The sequence below is a fragment of the Rhinopithecus roxellana genome, chromosome 18 (assembly GCF_007565055.1).
Source record: "Rhinopithecus roxellana isolate Shanxi Qingling chromosome 18, ASM756505v1, whole genome shotgun sequence".
Lineage (NCBI taxonomy): Eukaryota > Metazoa > Chordata > Mammalia > Primates > Cercopithecidae > Rhinopithecus > Rhinopithecus roxellana.
The window spans coordinates 26,662,258-26,675,289 of record NC_044566.1 but is presented as its reverse complement, the minus strand read 5'-3'; the positions used below and the strand labels follow the sequence as shown (position 1 = coordinate 26,675,289).

The following is a 13,032-nucleotide window of genomic DNA, read 5'->3' as shown; positions in this document are numbered from 1 at the left end:
GAAATACTTCCTTCCTTTTGCTTCGGCGACATTTATTTTCCTGGCTTTTTTCTTATCTCACTGGTCATTCTTTGTCAGTGTTTTGTTGCTTTCCCTTTTCTGACTACCGTTTAATTTAAGGAATGCTCCAAGATTTGGGTCTGGGTAATCTTTTTTCTACCTATGCCATCTATCTAGGTGACATCCATTCCTCAGTTTTAAATAAATGCCATCTCTATGTAGATGATTCCCAAATGTATTTTCCCCATGAGTTTCAAACTGGCATTTCCAGCCTATACATAATTCTGCTATCCCAGATTCACTTCAGGGATTTTTCTAAATTCTATGGAGGTGATCTCTCCAAACTATAATGCATTTAATTATTTTTTCCAAGTGTCTATTTTAAGAAGTACTGTAACTAACAAATAAAATAGTAACTCAAAAAAATGTGCTTAAATCTGAAGTTAACAGAATTATTTATGGGCTGAAAAATTAAGACAGTACAATCAAATACAAGTATACCACATGCTGAAATCGCTCCACAATTCATTGGAAGGAGAAAAGGATTAATTTTCAAATAGCAAACAAGTGAAAAACAAACTAATCAATCCTAAACAAGTCAATTTAAACATTTTTAGATACTAGATACCTACTTTACATACCTACTTTCACTAGTAGGTAGTATTATGTAACATGCTGGCAGTATTACAGTTGAATATAAACACATGCTTTCTGCAAATCTATACATTATTATGTGACAAATCTCTATCAGCAACGGCAACCTAGAAAAATGCTATAAAGTATTTATTTATAGAAAATAAAGTTGAAATGCAGGACGATTTTAGTTGCAAGCAGCTGACAACACATGTTTTGGTTATACTTTGAGAAAACGATCCTTACCTCTTAGGAGTTGGTGATGCAAAACGTAGTTCTTCAAATGAATAATTTTCATAAACCTTTAAAAAAGAGACCAGTAACAACTGTAAAATCATTTAGAAATATTCTCGATTAATAGAGTAATACATTATTCAATAAATGGTTGTGAGACAACTGGTTATCCATATAGGATAAAAAGAAAAAACTCAATTACCTACATTAGATTATTTATTAAAGATAAATTCTATGTGGTTTGAAGATCCAAAAGTAAACACCAAAACTTAAAAAAAAAGCAAAAGAAAAAAAACAGATAACATCTTCTGAGTACATTAAAATTTTAAAGTTTTCCAAAACAAAGATACTATAAAGATAGGAAAAGCTTCCACCCTGGAGAAGGAGATTTTTAACTTGTACAACCCATAGATGATACGCATCCATAATATATAAAGAACAAATCCATACAAAAGAGATAAACAACAACAACAAAAGAGTCAAGACAATTCTCTGAAGAAGAAATCTGAAAGGTCAATAAAGACCAGAAAAGTTATTTAACTAAACTTGAAAGAAAATACAAAAGAAAACAAAACTAAAATAAATCATATCACGGTCATCAAATTGTGTTGGTAAGAACCAAGCGCTGAGGAGAACATGCAGCACCTGCTGCTTTCATACATTGCTCATGGGAATGTGAGTTTTGACAATACTTAACGTAGTTGAAGGTGTGCATGCCCTACAACTTAACAATTCCGCTTCTAAGTATGTATCTTACACAAACTCTTGCTCATGTACAAAAGGAGACAAATATAGAATGTTTATTTCTGTACAGTTTATAAAAGTGTCTATCAATGGGAGAATGGACAAATTATGGAATAGTAACCCAATGGAATACTTTAAAGCAGTTAAAATGAATGATCTATAGCTACATGGCTGAACCTCAAAAATAACATTAAGCAAAAATCTGGCAAAATGATACATACAATATGATACTATTTTATAAACTTCTGGAAAACATATTGAACAATCCAAAATATACTGCTTATGAATAAAGTTCAACAAGAGCCTAAAAATATATACAGGAATGAGAATCACTACACTCAGGACAGCAGTTACCTCTAAGGAAGGGGTGGTAATGGGTCTGAGGAAGGGTTTATGCAGGCTTCAATTGTACGTGTAGCAATCTGTTTCTCAATAAAAAATAACAAAATGACCTGAAACAATTATGGTAAAATGTAAAGACAAAAATGGGCTGTAGGTACATGAAACCTGGCACATTATTCCCAATACTTCTGTATGCCTGCAACATTAGCAAAGAAATCATTATCTTTCAAGGTTCAGGTCAAGATGTCCAACTGCTCATCCACGTCTAACTCCTCCTGTACTTACAGTAAAAGGAAGCAAACTCAAAGCCCCTTTCCTTCTCTCTGCCCTTTTTGTTTTCATAAAAATGAATTAGGAATGATCTAGCTGACTTTACCTACTCAAAAGTTACACGTGAGAAAAACGTAAGTTAAGGCTGAGTCTTTGGCCATACAAAGGTGAGAAAAGAAGGAAATCCAGGTTTCTAGACTTTGAGTACAATGTATTTTCTACTTCATCACTTTCCCTCAAATACATATTATTAACACACTTAGTAATGAAAGAAGAGACCATATCTCATTTTTCCATCCTCTATAATACTTGGCTCACTCCTGGGTGAGTACATAGTATCTGTGAATGGTTGATAAGGAAAATTTCCTCCCGGAACCTGAATTAACATTTCACAGATACTGTTTGGGAATGGTATTCTATACCTGCTCTAAACCTAGACTACTCAGAACATGTTTGAAATACTGCATTTTGTTGTGGTAACAAAATTTGCACAAGAAATTATACAAATTGAAGCATGTCCATAGGAAACTAAAAGACTAGGGAGGTAAGGAGACTAGAAACTAAATTCATTAAATAAGTGTTCGAATAGAGAAGACTTTGTAGCCTTGAATTCTTTAACAGCCAGTGGACAATTCATCTAGAACTCCAGTTTCTCATTCTCTAATTTCTTTAACCTCAATAACTTCAACTTTTTTCCAGCCACTCACACCAAAAGTCACAGACCTGTGACATTACTCAGAATTGTTCTGTCTCTGAAATCAAAATAAAGTGGGCTGTTCAGTTTTTTTTTTTTTTTACTATTCCTATATCTACTCTCACGTCTAGTCCCTCTAACTTCCTTGACTCTTTGAAATTTCTTCCCTTCCAAACTAAGTTAGGTTCCACTGTCCTCTCTTTAGCTACCATATACTCAACTTCTTGTTCCACTGTTCTTTTGCTGAACTATCTAGCAAAATTTTAATGCTAGATCAATCCAAATGATTATTTTATCCATGCTCATATGACTCACATTGTTATTTACAAATAATCTTCAATTTCAATTGATTATTCAAAGGCATCTAATACATCTTTCCTGATCGGTGCTTTCTTTCAATCTCAAGGAATAACAATTTCATTTTTTCCCCTTTGTTTCAAAACCTTGACCCTAAAGATTCATCACTTCCATTTCCAACCCAAAACACATAATTACGGTTTTAAATAATTCCTTTGGCTGCAAAACCTAAAAATTTACTAGCATCTGTATTAAGCCTTCTTTTCCTTCTCCTGGTAGAATGAAACAAGCACTATTCCTCCGATTTAAGGCCAATGCTACCACTTGAGCTCTATATTCTATTTTTATATTCAGAGTGTCTTTATTGTTTTCTTTCTCTGAATTATCTCCTAATCAGCACTCAAATACGTAAGTCTATCTCTATTAATAAGACCCCATACTCCAAAGCCTTCACTCAATTCCATTTCCTCTGGTTCTTTCTACAGTCAAACATCTTGAGAGGCTTATCTACACTCACTGCAGCCATTCCCTTAATTACGTGTTGCTTCTTTGGCTAGTACTCTTACCAATGTGAACTGTTTTTCCTTTTCCTTTCTTTTTCTCTTATCTTGTAAATCAATATTTCTCAAAGTATAGGTTTTGAGTTTGAATCACTCTGCATATTTGTTTCAGGCAAATTCCTGACTCTCTCTCCAAACCCACTGAATCTAAATCTCTGGGTGCTTGGAAATCTTTTTTTAAAGTAAGTGCTCCAGATGCTTCTGATGCAGAGAAGAGTCTGAGACTTAGTGATACTGGTGTTTCTTAGGATCCTATCCTGGAACTTCTGTCTTCATTCACCATAGAAGGTATCATCTATTCCCATGACTTCATAAGTAATGTAAGTGTTAATGATTCCTGAATCCTTTTCTTGAGGTCAGACTGTGATCACTCAGGTCTGTACATCCAACTTTGTTTTATACATCTTCACATAGGTATTTCAGAAGTACCTAAAACTCATCTCATCCAAAACTGAATCTGTTATCTTTCTCAACCAAAACCTGCCCCTTTTCCATTATCAATTGGACACAAGCTCAAAATGTGAATTTCATCTTTTATTTCCTACCTTTCTTCTTTACTCCACCTCCACCAGCTACCAGGTTCTACCGATTCTATTGAATCTATCCTGATTGACAACTCAGTAATCCAACTGATCAGCATATCTAACCAAATTAAATCAACAGTCCCCTAAAGAGACTAAAACCAAGCCATGTTTCTTGATCATCTGCCCAATTACACCGTCCATATTCCACTATAATCTTTATAAAATTCAAATCTAATCAAGCCATTCTTCTACCCAAAAGCCTTCAATGGCTCATGACTGCTCTCTGAAAATGCCAAAATTATAAACTTCAGCTTCGAATGACTACCTTCATAATTCAGACTAACGCTGCCTCTGAAGATAACTAGAACATCCAAAATGTATATTTTTAAATGTCTAAAGATATTAGAGAGCTAAAAATCCCGAAGAGTTCTAGGAGATACATCTGGCATTTGAGATAATCCAAAATTGAAGGGGGCATAGGTAAAGAGCGAAACCCTCAAGAGATACATTCTAGCATGAACAGTAAACTGCAAATAGACAAGTACTTAGAAATTTTACTTTATTTTTATTTTTTTGTAGAGATGCGGTCTCACTATGTTACTGAGGCTGGTCTCGAACTCTCTTGGCCTCAAGTGTTGCTTCCTCCTTGGCCTCCCAAAGCACTGGGATTATAGGTGTGGGCCACTGTTCCTGGTCAAAAGTAGACAAGTACTTTCACAGGAACTGAAACTTAGCCTAATACATCTGTATCTCTGATTGGATTAACTTGATCTGTAATTGATGATCCCCTTTGGACATCTGTCAAAAACCAATGAAAACCCTCTCTGAAGATAGGATAACATCATCTTAAAAGTGTTGCTGCAAATTTAATATCCATCAAATGCTCTTTGGACTTATAATTTCGTGTCTGCATCTGAAACACTGAAATATTGGTTAAATAAACGAATGTTGAAAAGTAAAATTTTTCTGATAAGTAAAATAAATTACCTTCATCATTGTTATGGCAATGTATCGAGCTTCCTTCACTATCATTGGTTCATATGAAACATCTAGCTTTGGTGATGCCAGTCCTCCAAAAGTCATGTCAGTATTAGAAGATGCAGCTGTTACTGCAGGACTGCCAGGAATCCTTTGAGGTTTCTTTGCTTGATCTTGTTGTAAAGATGTTTTTTTCTGAGAAACAGGGACAGCTTTCACTTCCACCTAAACATGGTATTACAGAAACCAAATACTATTATTAATAAATTGTCATTGACATCAAAATAAGCAACTTACAATTATAAACTCACAATTATGCATACTTTATGTTAGCATTGGTCTATCTCTGGCATTCCCTTCAAAGGTTTATTCAACAGAGTTCGAATGACCTCAAGATGGGTTGACAATACGAACCATGAACACAGTGTAAAACAAGGCCTCATCATTTTGGAATACATAATCAGAGATATCAAAACATAAAAACAAATGCACCACTAATAAAGTACAGGAAAAGGCAGTGGAATGAATCTACATTAAGTTATTGCAGGGACTAACAAATGATTTTATCAGGTAATGCAAATGTAAATGCTTTCCCACAATCTTAGCACATTTTAAAGCACTAATGTCAGTTTGAGCTGCACTGTTGTAAAGAAGAAAATGTTCTCTATTGATAGAAGTTTCAAAAATTAACACTTAATGAAACAAATCTTATACCTAAAGCCCAAAGATGTTTCTTTACTCTGGTGAAGAAAGAATATTATTAGACAGCTCTATCACTAACATAACATTTAAGCAATCGATTAATAATTAAACTTTGCAACTCAATTTCTTCAACAATAAAACGGAACCATCTTTCATCCAGTAATTCTACAGTATAGATGCACAAAACAGATTTGTTAAGGATGTTAATATATTAAAAATACAAATTGTCTTATAAAAATACCTTTTAGATATACTTTCCAGGAATTATAACTTTGCAACTCAATTTCTTCAACAATAAAACGAGACTATCTTTCATCTACTAACTCTACTATATAGATACAAAGCACAGATCTGTTGAGGGATGTTAATATATTAAAAACACAAACAGTCTTATAAAAAGACTTTTCAGAAATATTTTCCAGGAATTATAAGAAAACGTTCGGTTTTTATTTGTTTATGCATTGGCAGAAAAACACTTGACCCCTAGGCAACCACAAATGTACGCACAATTTGAATTTCACTTTAGGTCTTCAGCAGGTATCACCATTCTGAGCTTTACTCAAAGTTTCTGCTGTTCCTTACAGACAACATTTTTGTGCTTGGCAAGAATAGGTAATTCAACAGGATTGTCACAGAAATAGAAAAAGTAGCAGAGACAAAAGTGATAGTATTTTTAAGTAATTGAGGACTACCTCAGAACTACAGACTGTCTTTAATGTTTATTGTTCTTAATAATGCCATTCTATGGAATCAGTAGTTTGAGACTTTCACCATTTACATAACGTTAGGCACTGGTGACAAATAGATTCCATTAAGTGACCACTATCTTCAGATGAGGTTACAAGAGATCAGTATTTGGACTGACACAATTCCCTGGAAATATTAAAAACCCATCCTTATATTTAAAAAACAGCAGTTTACAGGTAAATGGTTAAAATTTCAACTCAAACACGTGCTAGCATGAAAAGCTTTAAACTTTAAATATAATTAAAAATTTTGAAGATGATACAGACAGGAGTCAGAGATATACCGGAAAGGAGAAGGTGGTTCCCTGGCAAAGGCCCCACCCTCAAGCCTGGAAACCACGGCCCTAACTGAGACCAGTTTATCCCTGTATTCCGCCTAAATGTTGCCTTTTTGGCCAGCTCTGCCCCGCTACCCTATGCTCTTATAAATCCCAGACTTCAGCTAGCAGAGAGACAAGTGGTGAATATCAAGTGGAGAAGCAGCAACTGACAGACGCGCGGCTTAACCTCACACGGCATGACTTCGGAGAGGAGCCCTGGCTGGAGACTGCTGGGCTTCAGGGAAATATCACCGTCTCACACCATGCCCTTTCCAGCTCTCCTTCCACTGAGGGCCATTTCCACTGTATGATAAAATCTGCAGTGGCTGGGCGTGGTGGCTCATGCCTGTAATCCCAGCACTTTGGGAGGCCGAGGTGGGTGGATCACAAGGTCAGGAGATCGAGACCATCCTGGCTAACACGGTGAAATCCCGTCTCTACTAAAAATACAAAAAATTAGCCAGGTGTGGTGGCGGGCGCCTGTAGTCCCAGCTACTCGGGAGGCTGAGGCGGGAGGATGGCGTGAACCTGGGAGGCGGAGCTTGCAGTGAGCTGAGATTGTGTCACAGAACTCCAGCCTGGGCGACAAAGCCAGACTCCGTCTCAAAAAAACCAAAAACAAAAACAAAACCAAAAACAAAAACAAAAACAAAAACACGCCGCATTCACGCATTCATCACCTGTTCTTATGACCTGATTCTTCCTGTATGCCAGACAAGAATTCAGGACACACTGGGTGCGGGAATCCAAAAACGCTGTCATGCTGACTCTTCACTGAGCTATTTAACACTTAGCCATCCACAGAAAACAAATCTAAAATAGCATTAATTGTGACACACCCCTAGACACAAGCCCAAAGGGGCTTGCCTGGGCCCTGGCACCTGCTTGCCTGGGTGCTCCCCATCCTGCAAGGGGTTTGAGCGCAGCAGCCAAGTAAATGAGCCACACCACACCCACGTCAAGTTTCACAAAGGGGTCAAGGGAACTCTCCTGTCTCAAACATATTTGATTTTAAATAACAGACACTATTTTTTTACATACTATTTCAATTTAACCTTTCTGTAAGCAACTATGTTTACCCTAAGTATTTAACAAATTATCACTAGAGTCTATGTCTGTATGCACCAGGAATCTTGAAGTAAATCACTGAATAATTTTATACTCTAAGAAAACTGAGACATTATAGAATAACCATTCTGCTTTCTTTTACAAACTGTGCTACTTTAAAAAAGTTACTCTTTTATTTCCTATGTGACTTTCTCTTGTCAATAAGTAAGATTTCCTCAAAATAAACTTTTTTTTTTTTTTTTCATATTCACAGGAAGTTTCAAAATAGATGAAATGTCCTATGTACCCTTCAATCAGGTTCCCCCAATGGCTACATTTTATCCAACACTGTCAAACACTGATGGTATTGAACCAAAACCAGGAAATTGACATTGGTACAATATGTGTGTTTAGTTCTAACTCATTTTATCACATGTAGGAAACAGTCATTTTATAAAAAATGGTAACAATAACACTTGTTGCTTTCTAAAGCATTTTGGAACTCATTGAAATATTAGCTGCAAATCAATTTTTATGCTTCAAATAATTAGCTATTATTGCATAAAGATTTTAACAATTTCTGAACAGTCTAAAGTACTCCTGAGACTTCATATACTAATAGGCTGAAAGTAAAATAGGTTAATTTTGTTTCCAGCTAATATAATATGATATTAATGAATTAAACATCAGTAGGAGTACAAATCACTTCTTCTAGATAGTATTTATAATGATTTTCTAGAAAGTTTCTAAATTGGATAAATCTAAAAGGAATTTAGAGCACACTGGGTAAGAGGTTTAAGGCAAGGAAAGATACAAAGTAGGAGAAGCAAATATATGGAGGAGAAAGAAGAGGAAGAAAAGAGGGAAAAAGCAGAAGGAGGGGAAAGTGAAAGAGGAGAGGGAAGGGGAAGAGAGAAAAAAAAAGTGGATCCATCATATGGTTAAAAAAGTAACTCTAAGATGAAAAGAAAAAAAGATAAAGTCTGACTTTCAAATGCAAGATATAAACAACCCAGATATCAAAAGAGATAATAAAAGGTGCAAAGGAGAAAATACAACTAAAGAAATACCAGAAGCATAACAGTATGAACATGGTATTAGAATGTTGTCACATGAATAAAAAACTTAAACTTGAGGGTTCAAAGATTGGATTTAACAACTCACTACATTAAGAAATTCATCAGTGAATACACAATATACAAGTCCTTCAATATCTTAATGAGTATTGTACTGTGATCAAAATTTCGTCCTCGAGTAGTCATTTTTTTCATATCACTATCAGGATAACTTTATTTTTAATTCATTTTTTTCTTATAATTTGTGATGCTTTTTGCATTTTATAGAATAATTCCAAGTAAGCATGAACTCACTTTGTGAAGGGTATGATTTGCCTTAAAAAATTAGATAGAGAAAATATCAGAGTATAGCATATTATGTACGTTATGTGTGTATGTATATATAAAGTAAATTATATGTACTTAATATATGCTATTACACAGACACTACTCCATCATATATTTATTTGATATCTTTGGGTTATAATAAAAATTCTAACTATAGATCATGGCCAAATATTTGAAAGACACTGCTAAAAGACTGATTCTGATTTAGCATCAGGGTTGAAAGCTTTTCCACACAGTTTTATTTACTGGTCTTAAGTCATTTAAGCAATGTGCTCTTATTTTTTACTTAGTCAGGTAAGATGCTACATTGGCATTGTACTTCTTCATGCTATAAATGAAAGAATGCATGAAGTAGTTGAAATAGTTCTACTGAAAATAATATTGAGGCAAAATTAGCTGTCCTATGAGCAAAGAGGGTTTTGTGGCTTAATCAACTCTAAGCTTCAACCAACCAATCACTCTGTAAGACAACTTTGAAGGAGAAGAGGGCTGGGACTGCCTATATAAAATTGTATTTAATATAAATTTTTCAGAAATAAAAGTTTTAGATGAGATATTCATATTAACAGATTAAATCACAAATAATTACTCATAATATGCTCTGAAACATCATTATTAATTATTATTTCAGGTAAGAGGTATCCTAAAAACTCTATATTCATCAATATGTTATACAACTATTTCAATTCCTCATTCTTTTACAATCTAAACTCATATATTTCTAAATTATTTAATGACTGTTATTTTTTAAATGTGGTTTCAATTATACCAAACAGAGAATGTACTTGAGTCTTTCAAAGCTATATACAAAATTTAAAAATGTATTCTTCCATGCATTTATTCAATCAATACGTATTGAGGGCCTTCCCTCTATGTGCCTGGCACTCTTTAGATGGATACTTTCTTATCCCTCCTTTGAGTCATCGTAACAGGTAGCAAAATGTAAAGAACTCACAAAAAAATACATGTAACTCAGAAACTTGGGGACTACTTAATATAAACAAGTCATTTAAACAAACTTTCAGCACCATCCATTATATAAAGAGGGTAAAACAAATGGACCCTCAGCACTTGGCATTTCTAAAACGTTATCAGTCACCATAGCCAGTATATAGATGTCTGCTAATTTAATCCAGTTATAATTACCTTCATATTGGGAACATGTACCACATCCCCATACTGGTCTTTTGTTTGAACAGTTATGGTGGTAGGCCAACCACAACGAATATCATCCTTATTCAGGATCAAAGATGTTTTCTGAGGATCAGCATATGAATCTGGCTGAAGCCACCTAATAGTAATGAAAAACAAATAAACAAAACCCCAAACACCGATCAGCATCTTCAACTATTAATATTAAAATTAAGCCAAATGAACAAAACTTATATCAAACAAAATGCTAAAACATTATCTTCATTTCCAACTCAGTGATAACCATTGAGTGTCTCCCTCGGAAACTGTTAAGGACAAATTCATTTAAAAAACATGCCAAAGCACAGGAGATCTCTGATATTTAAATATAGTATAAAAATACTTTTTAAAACCAGGAAACCTGAAATTTTAACTATGGCTAATTTAAAATCACCAAGAACACGATGTAGGTTATGTATAATTTGAAGTCCTGAGCAGGCTCACTCTCTCTGAAGGAGCTCTGCCTTACTCTGCCATCCGGGAAGCCTGGAAAAAGCAATGTCTCTGTAAAAGCAGGGGTAGAAATGGCCCTCTGCTTGCCTGACAGCAGCCAGGTTCAAGGTGTCCTGCCCAACTTTTTATCACAGTTTCTCAACTATCTTCCTCATTACCTTGCTTTCCACCTAAAAGGCATCAATGTTCTGTAATTTGTGATGTCCATTACTGAATTCATTCCGTAATCTATACATTCAAGTTGTCCTGTGAGCTGAGTAATAAGTAATTCTACCATGCATTACATAAAAATATCTGCACAGTATAGTAGTTAGGCTGACTTAAGTGATTTGATATTCCTCTCCAATCACTATTTTGTGATTTTTAAAAACTAAAGAGTAATCTCTGCAATTTTAAAATTAAAACCAGAAAAAAGTTGGGACTTTTTTTTTTTTACTAGTAAAATCAGAGAGGCTAAAATATTTTTGTTCCTTTTCATCCTACAAACAAAAAGCAACAAAAATAATCAATTAGCAACTATAATACATTTAATTTAATTAATTCATTTTTTTTTTTTTTTGAGACAGGGTCTTGCTCTGTTGCCCAAGTTGGATTGCAGGTGGCACAATCACAGCAACCTCTGCCTCCAGGCTTTGAGCCATCCTCCAACCTCAGCCTCCAAGTAGCTAGGACTACAGATGTGTGCCACCATGCTTAATGTTTTTATTTTTTGCAGAGCCAGGGTTTCACCATGGATTGCACTGGCATAATCACAGCAACCTCTGCCTCCAGGGTTTGAGCAATCCTTCCACCTCAGCCTCCAAGTAGCTGGGACTACAGTAGTGTGCCGCCATGCCTGGCTAATTTTTGTATTTTTTGTAGAGACAGGGTTTCGCCATGTTGGCCAGACTGGTCTCCAACTCCTATGCTCTAGCAATCCACTTGCCTCAGCCTACTAAAGTATTGGGATTACAGGCATGAGCCATCACACCCAGTCTTATCATATACTATCATAACTATTCCAGCCTGGGCAACATGGTAAAATTCTGTTTCTACAGAAAATACAAAAAAGAAAAATAGCCGGGTGTGGTGGCATATCTGTAATCCCAGCTACTTGGGAGGCTGAGGCACAAGAATCACTTGAGTCCAGGAAGCGGAGGTTGCAGTGAGCTGAGATCATGCCACTGCATTCCAGCCTGGGCAAGAGAGTGAGACCCTCTCTCTCAAAAGCAAACAAACAAACAAACAAACAAAAAAAACTACCAAACAAAAATATTAACTGTCATTTTATATTTCAACAAGTTAAACATAGATAAACCAGACTTTTTTACCTTTTTTTTTTTTTTTGAGACGGAGTCTCGCTTTGTCACCCAGGCTGGAGTGCAGTGGCGCAATCTCTGTTCACTGCAAGCTCCGCCTCCCGGGTTCATGCCATTCTCCTGCCTCAGCCTCCTGAGTAGCTGGGACTACAGGCGCCGGGCTAATGTGTTTTTTTTTTTTTTTTTGTATTTTTAATAGAGTCAGGGTTTCACCGTGTTAGCCAGGATGGTCTCAATCTCCTGACCTTGTGATCTGCCCGCCTCGGCCTCCCAAAGTGCTGGGATAACAGCCGTGAGCCACCGCGCCCGGCAAATCTGACTTTTTTAAGGTAGCACTTTAATATTCTAATGACTCCCCTCTTTCAGAAATGATGAAAGATGAAAGCCCTAAAATAAAGTAAGTAACTTAAAGTACATTTACCTTGCAAGCCTTCCACCACTTGATCCTGGGACACAGGCAATAAAATCATCCAGAAAAGACTGTTCATTGCTTTGGATTTGGAGTGGTAAATTTCCCTCAAGTGCTTCTAATATAGTTGGTGAATGAGAAAGAGCTAGACCCTTTCCAAGAATTCCAGAATGGGTTTTGCACACCT

The 13,032-nt window shown here is 35.6% G+C and overlaps 1 protein-coding gene across 14 annotated transcripts in view; it reads right to left on the bottom strand.

The window, feature by feature from the left end:
* The window catches only part of MYCBP2 (MYC binding protein 2), a 292,153-nt gene that overhangs the window by 101,104 nt on the left and 178,017 nt on the right, over nucleotides 1-13,032 (bottom strand). For all 14 annotated transcript variants that reach the window (XM_010374615.2, XM_030921889.1, XM_030921891.1 and 11 more), the window contains 4 exons: nucleotides 12,858-13,030; nucleotides 10,641-10,785; nucleotides 5,286-5,501; nucleotides 880-935 (listed from right to left, as the gene is read on the bottom strand). In XM_010374615.2, the coding sequence (XP_010372917.1) occupies nucleotides 880-935; nucleotides 5,286-5,501; nucleotides 10,641-10,785; nucleotides 12,858-13,030 (590 nt within the window). The remainder of the gene's footprint in view (nucleotides 1-879; nucleotides 936-5,285; nucleotides 5,502-10,640; nucleotides 10,786-12,857; nucleotides 13,031-13,032) is intronic.